The 14,382-nt window shown below is 41.2% G+C and overlaps 1 protein-coding gene across 1 annotated transcript in view; it reads right to left on the bottom strand.

Moving 5' to 3' along the window:
- The window catches only part of Tmc2 (transmembrane channel like 2), a 68,182-nt gene that overhangs the window by 34,504 nt on the left and 19,296 nt on the right, over positions 1-14,382 (bottom strand). Inside the window, exon 4 of the mRNA XM_031373657.1 lies at positions 9,780-9,870. Within this exon, the coding sequence (XP_031229517.1) occupies positions 9,780-9,870 (91 nt within the window). The remainder of the gene's footprint in view (positions 1-9,779; positions 9,871-14,382) is intronic.

The following is a 14,382-nucleotide window of genomic DNA, read 5'->3' as shown; positions in this document are numbered from 1 at the left end:
GAAACAGGCTCAGCCACCCGGATATCAGACTCTCTAAACTTCAGATCAAAACTAATGAGAAGAAATAAAAATGGACATTGCACATTAATAAAAGGATGACTTAACAGTTGTAACGTTTATGCACCAAATCCCAAGGGCCCCTTCTCATAAAACATGAAAAGACATAAAAGATGGCACAGGACCTGACACAATGTTAATGGACGATTTCAATGCTCCACTCTGATATTTGGATAGGGCTTCCCAACCCAAAAGAAAGAAACTCCAGAGTTAAAATGTCCTTTGGGTGAATAGGACTTAATAGACATATACAGGATAATCTACTTAATGGATAGGGAATACACACTCTTTTTTTTTTTTTCTCAGCAGCACATGGAAGCTTCTCTAAAACTGATCATATCCTAGGATATGTATCAAGTCTAAAAAAAATAAAAAAATGAGACAACTCCTTGTGTCAGACACCACAGTGGAGTTACTAGAAATCTATACAAGAAAAACTACAGAAACCACATAAATTCTTGGAGACTAACAGACACTGTTTTTGAACAAACAGTGGGTCATCCAGGAAATAAGCGAGGAAATTTAAAAAATTCTGAAGACGAGTGATAATGAACACATATTTATTCTATGAGAACCTCTGGGACACAGCCAAGTCAGTCCTAAGAGGAAAGTTTGTGGCAATAAGTTCTTATATTAAAAATCTGAGAGCTGGGAATGGTGACCTATGCCTTTAATCCTAGCACTTGGGAGACAGAAGCGGTTGGATCTGAGTTCAAGGCCAGCCTGTTCTACAGAGCAAGTTCCAGGATAGCCAAGGCTACACAGAAAAACCTTGTCTCAAAAAACAAAAGCAGCAGCAGCAACAACAAATCTCAGAGCTATCAAATAATCATGCAAAAAAGCTCTCAAAAGCTCTCAAAAAACAAGCTACCAATTCTAAAGTAGACAGCAGAAATGATACATAGATAAATAGAACATAGATTGAAAGAAGGCTACACAAAGTCAAGCAAGAACCCGTTTGTGAAAAAATTAATGAGACTGACAAACCTCTGCTGGGAGAGTGCTCTCTGTTTAAGAGAGACCTCTCTTGCCGATGAGCACAAGTTCAGTTCCCAGCATTCATATTAGGTGGCTCACAATTGTCCCTAACTCCGGCTCCAGGGGGATCTGATGCCCAATTTCTGGCCTCCCTGGGCACAAGCATGCACATACAAACAAAGGCATACCATGAAAAATAAATAAGCAGATAAATAGATTATTATTTTATTATTCATTTATTTTAATGTGCATTGGCATTTTGTCTGTATGAATGTCTGTGTGAGGGTGCAAGATCCCCTGGAACTGGGCAAATGTAAGCTGTTATGCGGGTGCTGGGTATAAAACCTGGGTCCTCTCAAAGAACAGCCAATGCTCTGAACTACTGAGCCATCTCTTCAGCCTGTGATGATGTCTTCTGAGGTTAGCCTTTCTTTGAGTCACTGGTTGGATTTAAGAATCAAGCTGGGTGTTGTGGTGCATGCTTGTGTCAGGAGCAAGCAGGTGATCTTCCTGAGATGGTCTGCCTCAGATTATAATAATCCACAACAGAGTTTCTCCCATAGGCAAGGGCCAGGGGAAAATCATTTTAGGAAATATTCCTGCTATTAATATGCTTCTTCTGTTATTATTAAAACATATATAATAATCATTAGGGCCCACACTTTTGAACAGATCTCTACAGATCTATGAAGATATACTGTCTTGTAGTGATGCTATATAGACAAATAGATGACTTCTTAATTCTTAATGATGATCATACTAGATTTATATCAGTATTTATTAAGCTCCTTTATAGTGGGACTGCTATTATTTGCTTTCGTCAAAACTTCAAGGAGAACTCCTCCAGTCTCCCATGTGTCACCAGTTAATTGCTTCTAGATTGTAACCAGGCATTCTACTACTCAGAGCACATTTCAAGAGGTTGTAAAACCATTAACCAAAGGTCATAATAAGGAAGTTAATGATATATAATAGGTTCTGGGACAGAAGATAAAGTATTGATTGGATTTGTCTATTTAAAACTTCGCTCATAGAGTTATGTTTTTTTAACTCTCAATGAACCTGTGGAGTTGAGACAGGTGATGAGTGATTAGTGGGATAATTACCCCTAATGGATATGCATGTAAACATTCACTGTTGTAAACTTCTTGTTTGATTTATGATTTGATTTTATGCGTAAACTTGTGATGAACTTTTTACCATGTGATTGTGTATTCCGAAAGATGTATAAGTGCTGAGGACAAAGAGAGAAGGACGAATTTTTCCTTATCCCTCTTTCCGTTTCCCCCCTTTTTCTTAGAGAGTTTTCATAGGAACTTTTTACAATTTAGAAATAACTGCAGAAATCACTTTTCAATGTGTCCCCTTTTCTTCCTTTGACTAGCAGGCTGAGAGAGCCGCACAATTCCTGCAGAGAGAGGACAAAGGCTATATATTAATCTCCTGCTGTTAGGCTACAGGTGTTAATTGCTTAAGCCTGCGACTTTTTTTTTTTTTTTTTGGTTTTTTCGAAACAAGGTTTCTCTGTGTAATTCTGGCTGTCCTGGAATTCACTCTGTAGACCAGGCTGGCCTCGAACTCAGAAATCCGCCTGCCTCTGCCTCCCAAGTGCTGGGATTAAAGGCGTGCGCCACCACCGCCCGGCAAGCCTGCGACTTTTAACCCTCAGAATTAGCAAGAAAGTTTTTAGAGTTTTTTTAGGCCAGCCTGGTCTACAGAGTGAGTCCCAGGACAGCTGGGGCTACACAGAGAAACCCTGTCTTGAAAAACCAAAAGAAAAAAAAAAAGGACTTTTTAGAAGTTATCATCAGCATTCAGTATAGTTAGAGAGCTAGAGTGTCTAGAGACCATCAGTGTTTAAAGCCACACCAGAATCTTCCTTACTCTGTGTTCTGTTTCAACCTGCCCCAGGCTGCGAGGCTCCTAGCATGCTTGTTTTGGTTTTGGTTTGTTAGTTTGCTTTTTAAAAAAAATTTTTGAAACAAAGTGTAGCTTTGGCTAGCCTGGAATTCCTCTGTAGATCAGGCTGGTTTTGAACTCACAGAGAACCTCCTGCCTCTGTCTTCTGAGTGCTGGGATTAAAGGCACATGTTACCACTGCCTGGCTATCTATATTATTAAAACTTGCAGTGCACCAAGTCAATATAAAACAACAACAGCAAGATCAACAAAAACAGTGATCTTCATATATCAACAATGCACTCTCGGTGAAAAAAGTTAGGAAAAATACCAGATTCAAAGTAACACTGAAAATAATAAATATTTAGAAATATAGCTAATCAAAGAAGAGAAAGACCTCTATAATGAACAGAGGAAGGACCCAGATACAAACCTAGCATACCTGCAGCCATGTAATCTATGACAAAGATGCCAAAGATATAGAGAGCCTTGGTGCTGAGCAAAGCAGAGATCCACACAGACGGGAATGACACTGTATCTCCTGTCTCACAACAATCAATGCCAGACGGATCAAAGACCTCAATGTAGGGCCCCGAAACCACAGTAAGAAGTAGGGACAGCGTTTCAAGATGCAAGTATAGATAAAAGATTCTGCTACTTCTGCTACTGAGAAAACAATGCCAACAATGGACAAATCAGCCGTCATGAGATTAAAAATCTTCATAGCGGGGGCTGGAGAGATGGCTCAGTGGTTAAGAGCACTGACTCGTCTTCCAAAGGTCCTGAGTTCAAATCCCAGCAACCACATGGTGGCTCACAACCATATGTAATGGGATCTGATGCCCTCTTCTGGTGTGTCTGAAGACAGCTACAGTATAGTTACATATAAATATAAATCTTAAAAAAATATATAAAAAAATCTTCATGGCAGATGAAACAAGTCATCAAGAGAAGAGACACCATAGAATGGGAGAGTATCTTTGCCAGTCATCTGAGAGATATATATCCTGAGAGATACATTTCTCAGGATAGAGAAAGAACTGAAAAGCAGGACAATGAGAAATCAAACAGCTCAATAGAAAAATGGGCTGTCTGGGTGTGATGGTGCATGCCTTCAATCCCAGTACCTGAGAGGCAGAGATCTTTTGAGTTTGAGGCTTCTCAGTTCTATGTATCAAGTTCTAGGAAGACTACATAGAGGGACTTTGTCTCAATCATTCATTCATTCAATCAATCAATGACTAATGAAATGAATAGAGAATTTTCAAAAGATGAAGCACAAGTGACCAATAAAATGTCCAACTGAGTTCACTAACCATCAGAGAACTGCAAATTCTCTATATTGTGATTTCATGTCACTTCAGTCAGAAAGGCAGTCATTAAGAAAACAAGTGACAATGAATGCTGCTGAGGATGAGAGGGGGGAGGGGTGGGAAAGCCGTGTGCAGGTCTTGACTGTAAGCTAATCCAGGAACTATGGAAACCAATAGAAAGGATTCTCACGAAGTCAATGTACTGTATCACTTCTGGGTATTTACTCAACAGACTTTAAGTGAATGTATCATAGAGGTCTTTGGACATCAATGCTTATTGTAGCTCTGTTCACAACAGTAAGGTCACAGACTCAAGGTAAATGTTCAAGAACAGAGGGATGAATAAAGAAGATGTGGTAAATAAAGAACAAGTGTTTCCCAGCACAATGAACAGAGTTTGGTGATGATCCTACTAAGTTAGGCCAGTTCCAGAAAGACAGATATAGCGCTTCTCTGTGTGTGCTTGCTGGATTGTTATATAGATACGTACAATCATGTGTATACTGGTGTGTATATGTATGTGTGTTTATACATATACATATACAAATGCATACGCACATACACACATATGAGACATGAAAGTAGACGAGAACTTATTTAGAGAAACAAAGAGGATTAACTGAACAGGGTAGGGTTGAGAAAGGGGCAGGGAAGGGGAGATGTGTTCAACATACAATGTATATTTGCACAAAATGTAACCATTAAACATGCAATGAACATATGCAATACAAATTTTAAAAATAAAACAAGCCCGGTGGTGGTGGTGCATGCCTTTAATCCCAGCAGTTGGGAGGCAGAGGCAGGCAGATTTCTGAGTTTGAGGCCAGCCTGGTCTACAGAGTGAGTTATACAGAGCTATACAGAGAAACTCTGTCTCGAAAAATAAATAAATAAATAAATAAATAAAACAAAACCTCTAAAACAAAAAGGGCAAAGATGAAACCGCAGGGGCCAGCAATGTGGCTCAGTCTGTAATTATTGCCTGCTATTGTTGTTTGAATGTGACTGTTCCCCATAGGTTTGCCTGTTTGAACATATGGTCCTCAGGTAGTGTGAAGAGAGGTTGTGGAACCCTTAGGGGATGAAGCCTTTCTGGAAACTGGGTCACTGTGTTTAGGCCCTGGGACTTCATAGCTAAGCCCTTCCTCTGTCACTGGGGTTAGGCCCTGGGACTTCATAGCTAAGCCCTTCCTCTGGTTTATTCTGATTCCTGATCAAGGATGTGAGTGGACTGGCTGTTTCAAGTTCCCATCTCTGGCTTTTCTGCCATGCTGAACTGTGTAGAGTTACTGTGAACAGAAGTAAAACTTCAGTTTTACTTAAGATGCTTTTGTCAGAGTGTTCACTACAACAACAGGAAAATAAACTGAAACACGAAGGTTCATGTCTGTAATCTCAGCATTCTGGAAGTGGAGGCAGGAAGAATAGAGTTCAAGGCCAGCGTGGACTACATGAAACACTGGCTCAAACCAACCAACCAACCAACCAACCAAACAAACAACCAAACAACCAACCAATCACCCAGCCAGCCAGCCAGCCAGCCAACCAACCAAAAAACAAACAAAAAGTGAAACCAAATTCCATCACAGAGAATGTGAGCTCAGAAATAGTGGGAAGCAGATCCCAAGATCATAGTCTTTAAACTTAAAATTAAACTTAAATTAAACTTAATTTTAATTTTACGTATTATGTGTTTTGTTTGCATGTATGTAAGTGCAACACATGTATGCTGTATCTACAGAGGCCAGAAGAGGACATCAGATCCCCATAGAGTTGTGAGTCACCTGATGTGGGAACTGGGGCCTGAAGCTGGGTTCTCAGTAAGTGCTCTTAGTGACTGAACCATCTCTCTAGCTCACACTGGGATTCTTTTGTAAAATTTTAAAAAAATTATTAAAATTAAAAAATTTTAATAATTAAATTTAATTATTAATAATTAATTTTAATTTTAAAATTAAAATTATTTAAATTTTTAAAATTTAATTTTAAAAATTAAAATAATTTTTGTAAAATTATTTGTGAAGGAAATGACATTTCCCGTTGTAAAGCTAGTAGAAGATGGATGGAAGGAATCAGACAGGCTTCCAGACCTGATTTCCCAGATAGGACTTGACAATATGCCACTCAACAGGTCACAACATGAACAAGGACACTACTCTTCCGAAGAAAGAGATGGCTGCAAAGATGGGTCTGTAAGCAACACCCTGCTTGGTAAGATCACAGTATCTGGAGGGACATAGGGACACTCGATGACAGATACAGGCTGCTGTAGCCCTCCTGCTTCTTCATCCTTTTCCCAAGTGATTCTGTACTCAACCCTAAGCTTATCCTTGTAGGTCTGCCCTTGATGCTCATCTGGGCTGAGTGTATTTTGGCTTTAATTTCCCATATAACTAAATCAATCAAACAACAGAAACCCGCCAACAGCAACAAGCAAAACAATGATGTTATGGATGTCAAGTTTTCTGGTTCTTGGTTTGTTTGTTTGTGGTTTTGTTTTTTTCTTTTTTTCTTTTTTTGGTTTTTCGAGACAGGGTTTCTCTGTGTAGCCCTGGCTGTCCTGGAACTCACTCTATAGACCAGGCTGGCCTCAAACTCAGAAATCGACCTGCCTCTGCCTTTCAAGTGCTGGGTTTAAAGGCATGTGCCACCATTGCCCGGCGTTTTCTGGTTCTTGTATCAGTAATTATTTCTCATGTAAATTAGCAATACAACATCTGTCTTCTATAACAATCTTATAAACTTAGCTTTTGGAGTTACCGCCTACTGCTGAGTTCTTTGGCAACCACTGGATAATCTCTCAAGGTTTTGAGTATCTTGTACTGAAAATGCCCTGGAGTCAGACAGAGGCAGAGAAAGAAGCTGGGCATTGAATCACATGCACACACACACACACACACACACACACACACACACACACACAGATAACACTCATGTGTACAGATATATACATATAAAAATTCAGAGTAGAGGTCAGCATCATGGCTCAGGGGCAAAGGTGCCTGTCACCAAGCCTGATGACCGCAGTTCCTTTCCCAGGTACACACACAGAAGGAAAGAATCAGCTCTTTCAAGCTGTCCTCTGATCTTCATAGGTACAATGTGGTGCACTCCCCCTCTCCCCACCAACTCCCCCTCTCCCCACCAACGCCCCAACAGACAGATGAATGTGAAGGTGATTTAAAATTCCAATCAAACTTAAGAAAACTCCTCGAAAGGTCACCAAAAAAAAAAAAATGCCATAAAAGCAAATGTGTTTATGAAGTTAAAGATAATCTACAGTGAATGATGTTTGTCCTAGGAATAAAAAGAAGTTTTCATAGCTGAAAGGGGAAGGTATTTAATACAATTCTACTATTTATCTTCAATAAAACACAAATCTTATTCAACTATAAATACAGGATAGTTTTTGTCTGTGAGAAAGTTTACTTCAGGCTGACATTTATTAACTTTGTGAAATTATTCTCATTAAAGTGATAAGCAGACATAGAGACCTATTTTAAACCTTGGCAGTTGAAACTTCTGGAGAAACATGAAACTGCATTTCCAGGTAGGAATGACATACCACACTTAGAAGAATTGAACCGAAATGCCTTCCCCTGCAGAGCTGGCTAGTTTTATTCAACTTGACACAAACCAAAGTCATCTGAGAGGAAGGAATATTAGAATTGATAATGCCTCAATAAGATCAGGCTATAGGCAAGCCTGTAGGGCATTTTCTTAATTAGATTCATGTGGGAGGGCCCAGCCCATTGGTGCGCCTACCTCTGGGGATGGGATGAGGAAAGCAGACCATGTAAAATACTCAATGGAGCCCTGGTGCACAGAGTAAACTAACAAACTCTTGCCAGAAGTCATACTTTGTAGTTTCTAAAAGGAGACATGCTGGGGCTGGAGAGATGGCTCAGCAATTAAGAGTACTGACTGCTCTTCCAAAGGTCCTGAGTTCAATTCCCAGCAACCACATGGTGGCTCACAACCATGTGTAATGGGATCTGATGCTCTCTTCTGGTGTGTCTGAAGAGAGGGAATCTGTACTCACTACATAAAATAAATAAATAAATCTTAAAAGAAAAAGAAGTTAGAATCAATAAGTGAATACAAATACAAAGATTATAATGGGAAAATGCTTGTCACAAGTCCTGTCTGAGGCTCTGGGTTCCATCTCCTGCAAAACACACACACACACACACACACACACACACAAGAACTAGATATAAAATGGATGCACAAATCAATACTTTTCCACACACCTTAATAACCAGCTATTATATAAATAAAAATTATACCATTCACAAAAGTGAGATATAAGCTATGTAGAAATAAACTTAAAACGTGGAAAAATCTATACGACAAACTTTACTCAAGGATACAAAATAAAGCTTGAGAAACAATATTCTAGATGCAAAGAGTAAATACATTAAACCAAAACCACAGATTTAAAATAATTTCACACTCACATGTATAACTTAAAGAATTGAACTTACAAGTGTTGAGAGGAGAATGATGGTTATTGCAGGCTGGGGCGGGAGGGGTTTAGAGAGGAGAGAGATGCTGAAAGGTTAATCAGTGAGTGCCGAGTTAGACAGAGGGAGATGTCTGCAAAGCTGGTTGCACAGCAAATAGGTTATAGACACCAGCTTTCTGTGTGTATTGCAAAAGGCTATAAGAAAAGACTAGAAAGTTTCCCCATAAAGAAATATGTTAGATGTGCTATATTTATTGAATTTGGTTTAAATGGCATACAATATATACATACATGAAGGTATACTGTTAATATTTAATTATTTAACTGACATAAAAGCACTAATACTTTTTAATGCTTTTATGTGTCAGTTAAAATAGTTACAATTTTAATCAAAAATTTAATGATCCATTTTGGATTTTGTCAAAGTGATTTTAAGAATGAATCTAGAATCATAAGCAAGAAAAGAGATATATTTTTTTAAACCCAAAGATAAAGGGGGAAAGCCAGAGCTTTCATTTATAATAAAAACCCCAAACAGGGTCCACATTAGGAACTAAATGAATGAGGAATCACAGCTTTTAAATCAGAGGTAATTAACTCCAAAAAAGAAAGGCTAGTTAATAAGGCCCAGATAAAACACCAGCCACTTGAAGCAGGTTCCAACACAGCTCAGTAAAAGAGAGCTGCCCACCCTTTATGGGGACATTTGTTATTCACTCAGCCTGATAACTCAACAGCCTGGTTGTGTTTCCACTAAATCAGGATGCCTTGATTTGAGAGCTGGAAGACAAAATTAAGTACCAGTGATGTTTACTATCACTCATTTCATGAGTTTATTTACTGGAGAGAAAACAAATCTCATACAAGTTGAAGCCCCAGAGATAAGTATGAAATAACCAGGCAAAGGTTTCCATTCCTGGAGGACTCCGACTGGCCCACCGGAGCTCACATTCAGACTCCTAAGGGTAGCCTGGCACTAATGGTCAAGCTGGCAGGGGTTTGTGGTGGTTCCCATATCCTCGTGCGGACATGGACGCAGTTTGCTGTCTGAAGACCACACATACCTTAGCCATCATCATCCTGTAGGCATAGAGGTGTTTGCCCTGGCCTTTCCCCAAGGCTCCTTCATACTTCTCCACAAAGGCTTGGGCTTCCCTGGTCAGGAGGGGGAAAAAAAAGCAGAGGGTAAGGAGACAAAAGAGTCAAGCCAGAAATCTAAATGGTGAGGTTGAAAGCCTTACATGTTTATGTCCTTAGTTGGAACACCAGTTTTATGAATCTGGGCATTTTGTCAACTGAACTTTCCTTTCTGCCACCACTAGCAGGCATACAGTAGATACCAATAGGCAAGATTTTGTCACGTCTCTCCTAGACTTTGCCCCTTGGTGGTACATATATGAACAATCTATTACATGACAAGTATAGTGAAGGTTAGCAATATTAGAACAGGGAGATTCAGCTGGGCAGTGGTGATGTATGTCTTTAATCCTAGCATTCGGAAAGCAGAGGCAGGCATATCTCTGTGAGTTCGAGGCCAACCTGGTGTATAGAGTAAGTTCTAGGGCAGCCAGGATTATACAGAGAAAACTTGCCTCAACAACAACAACAACAACAACAACAAAACAAAAACAAAAAAACCCAACAAAACAAACAAAACAAAAACAAAAACAAAAAAAAGGAGGTTCACAGAGCATGGTGGCATGAGCAAGTGTTTAATCTCAGCACTCAGGAGACTGTGAGTTCCAGACCAGGACTACATAGAAAGAGACCCTGTCTTAACAAAACCAAAAATAATAAATAGATGAGGGGACGATGGGAGAGGGAGATGGTAGATAGAGTTAAAGGGTAGAGGTCAGAGAGACTAAAGGCAGACAAACTCTTTGTTCTTATTTTTTAAATTGTGGGTATGTGTGTGTACAGGGACAAATGTGTGTCACTGGTATATGTGGAGGTCAGAGGACAACTTTTGGAGAGTCAGTTCTCTCCATCTGCTACAGGTCCTGAGGATCTAATCCAGGGTGTCAGACTGGTGTGGCAAGCACTTTTACTAGGTGAGACATCCTACTGCTCCACAGAATTTTTTAAGAGTTTTTTGTTTGTTTGTTTGTTTTATTTTGTCATATTCTTTAAAATTTATAAAATATTGTGACAATAAAAATGAGTATCATACCAGCAGCATATGTATAGCAGAGAATGGCCAAGTCAGTCATCAATGGGAGGAGAGGCCCTTGGCCCTGTGAAGGTTCTATGCCCCAGTGTAAGGGAATGCCAGGGCCAGGAAACAGGAGAGGGTGGGGTGGTGAGCAGAGGGAGGGGAAAGGGAACAGGGGTTTGTTTTTTGTTTATTTTTATTTTATTTTATTTTTTTCCTTTTTTCGAAGGGGAAACTGGGAGAGGAGATATCGTTTGTCATGTAAATAAAGAAAATATCTAATTAAAAAAAACTGCAAAAAATATTAACCTAAAAAAAATGAGTATTATAAGAGTTGCTTGATATAAAACAACAATCAATTGAACAGTCTTATGTAGATGTTTGTCTACAGCAATACTGAGAATACACACGTTTTTCTCATGGTGGGAATACTGTGATTGAATCTGAAAGGACCCCTACAAGTTCACATGCTTGTTCCCTGGCTGGTGGAACTGTTAGAGGAAACTGTAGAGTCTTTAAGAGAAGAAACCTGGCTGGTTGAAGCAGGTCTGTAGGAGCAGCCTTTGTGCGTTCTATCTAGTCCCTGGTTCCAGGTTGCTTTCTCTGTTTCCCGCTTGGATTTACTCTGGCTGCTGCCCTCAGCAACTTTGCCTTTTTGCTCTGATACACTGGTGCTTCTGCCACTGTGAGCCAGAGTCACCCTTTCTTTCCTTGAGTAGTTGCTTCTGTAACGAACCCCACACTGGCTGAGACTTAATCCTAGGGCCTTCTTTATAGCAGGCATGAACTCTCATGCTACACTCTCAGACCCAGTTCAGGTCATTTTCTAAGACATCAGGCCTCTCATGAAGCGAGAACCACCTGACTAGGGTTGAAATAACATCCTCAACTCATGGGCACCAGACATTCCTATGCTAATAACACTTGCTACCTTATATCATTGTTAATGATGTCCGCATACTTCTCTGACTCATCCTTATTCCCCAACCTCATCTTTCAGGACACATAATATCTTGAGCTTGAACACAAAAGATGTTCAAGCCTTAATAATAACAACAGCTACTGTTTATGAATTCTGTCGAGGGCACTTGATATTATTTTGAATATGTGAACAATCCCATGGGGCATGTATTGTCCTCATTTTACAAATGAGGAACGTGAAGCAGAGAAGCTAGGGGAAGGGGCCTGCTTGAGTGGCTAAGGAGCCAAAGCTCAGGTTTGTTCTGCTTTGCCGTCATTGTTCTTTGTACCCTGCCATCCTTCTGAAACAGTCTCTAGCCACCATGCTTGGGCCAGCTAGCCTCATGAGTGTGTCAGAGGCTGAGGCCCATAGCAGTACTTGTAAAAGAGGATGCAGAGGATGCAGCCTCTAGGAATGCTAGCTGCAATGGGAGACTGTGGTGTTTGAATGAGAATGGCCCCCATAAGTTCATATGTTTGAGTACCTGGTCCCCAGCTAATGGAACTGTTTGGGAAGGGTTAGAAGGTGTGGCCTTGTTGGAGGAGGTGTGTCACTGGGTGGAAGGCGGGGTAGGCTTTGAGGTTTCAAAAGAATCGCCCCATTCCCACTGCAGTCTCTGCCTCTGGCTTGTGGTTCAAGATGTGAGCTCTTAGTTGCTGGGCTGGATGCCAGCTGTAGGCTTCCTTAGTTCTGCTCTCAGGACCTCTAGCTCTCTGAAACCATGTTATGAGTTGCCTTGGCCATGCATGGTGTCTTATCACAGCAGTAGAAAAGTAACTAGGACAGGGACTTCACTGCCAGAAGAGTCATGCGGCAGGCAAGGGGTGCAGTCTACAATGTCTGGTAATTCCAGAGAAGTGATTAATAGGATAGGCTCTAGAGCCAGAGAGTCTTCGTCCAAATCCAGACTCGATCACTTACCTTGCTGTGGGACATTGGGCAAATTACTTGGTGATTCTGTGACTCAGTTTCCTTGTTAGTACAATAGTAACTATAATAGAAATATAGTAGTACTGTGTCGCAGGGCTGTTTTGAGGAAATGGGATTATTATGCCTACTGTACTTACAGAGTAGGGTCTACATCTAAGGAATATTCAGTAAATAGTAATTAGGGACAGTTCCACAAACAAGAGCATACAGTCTGAGTGCAGAAAGGGGTGACAGGGACTTCCCTGCAGAGGGGACACTTGGGCAAGTCTCACTGTGTGTATAAAATTCAGTCAGGTGAGATTCATCACACTTTAGTGTTCCCTCAGTCCTAGAAAACTACCCAAGGCCTTGGTTCAGGACTGCCTGGGCCTGCCTGTCAGCCTTGGCAGCTGTGTGTGTCCACATGCTTAGCAGAGCCCCCAGAGGCATCTCCAGATGATTGAAGAGGCGGCTCTTCAGAATAAATACCAGTGCCTCCACGTGCTCGCTGAAGAGGTAGATGGACCTCAATGTGGGATGGGCCTCGATGCTGTTGATAGAAACCAAAGCCACATTTTGGATTTTTGTACTGTGTGTTCCCTTGTCTCTTGGACTGAAGACAGCAGGGAGCAGGAGTTGGTGACTGAAGGAGAATGAGGTAACTGCAAAGCGCCTTTTCAGGGCTTCCAGCAGTTTCCTCATCAGAACTGAATAAGCCCAGTCAGAACTCGCCTTACGGCTGGGACAGAGTCAGTCAGAAATGAATACTAAGGTCATCCTGCACAGCAGCTCCTGATCATCTGGCCCACCTTGGCCAGCTCTTGAGTAAAGTTGGACCACTGAAGGGAGGCCAAGGAGGGGCCTCCCTGTGAGAGGATAAATGAATCAAAATGTTTGAAGACCTGACTGATGGACAGGAAGCAGGAACAAGTCTTTCTCTAGTGTGGAAAGAAAGGTAGCACTTGGGTAGTTTTCCAGCATCCTCTCTGGGAACATTGAAGTGTACTACACCTGACTGAAACTTCTACACCCAGTGAGACTCGGCGGCCAAGTGTCCCTTCTGCAGGGAAGTCCCTGTCACCCCTTTCTACATTCAGGCTGTTTGCTTTTGTTTGTGGAACTGTGCCTAATCTTGGGTTTGAGACAATTGAGTGCAAGATCTCTGGAGTTACTAATTACCAGCAGAGATCTGGTTACATTCCATATCATGAGATGGACTGGAAGAAAGGAAAGATCTTTAGCAGAATCGTGACTAGAGCAGCTCTGGGTGCAGGAAGGGATGGCAGGGACTTCCCACCAGAAAGGACACTTGGCTGAGTCTCACTGGGTGTAGAAGATTCAGTCATGTAGGATGTACTTTGCTGTTCCCACAGAGGACACTGGGAACCTAGGGGCTGGGAAACCTGAGGTCTAAGCCTAGACTAAAGCCAGCTGGAGGTGCAGACATGTAAGACCTACTGTTTGACACAGAGACGTGAATGAGGGAGACATAGTCAGTGCCAGCCCTGCCAGCAACAGGAACTCTGAGACCGGAGCCTCCTGGAGACCTCATTTTCTCAAGTGTCCCAATGATGCTCTTCTGTGGTGGCCCTGCTGTGTTCTTGGAAGAACTCAAATCCGAAACCAGAGACTTAGCTCGCTGGGG

This window comes from Mastomys coucha, unplaced genomic scaffold (assembly GCF_008632895.1).
Source record: "Mastomys coucha isolate ucsf_1 unplaced genomic scaffold, UCSF_Mcou_1 pScaffold15, whole genome shotgun sequence".
Taxonomy (NCBI): domain Eukaryota; kingdom Metazoa; phylum Chordata; class Mammalia; order Rodentia; family Muridae; genus Mastomys; species Mastomys coucha.
The sequence above is the reverse complement of the archived record's forward strand: the minus strand, read 5'-3'. Positions and strand labels throughout refer to the sequence as shown.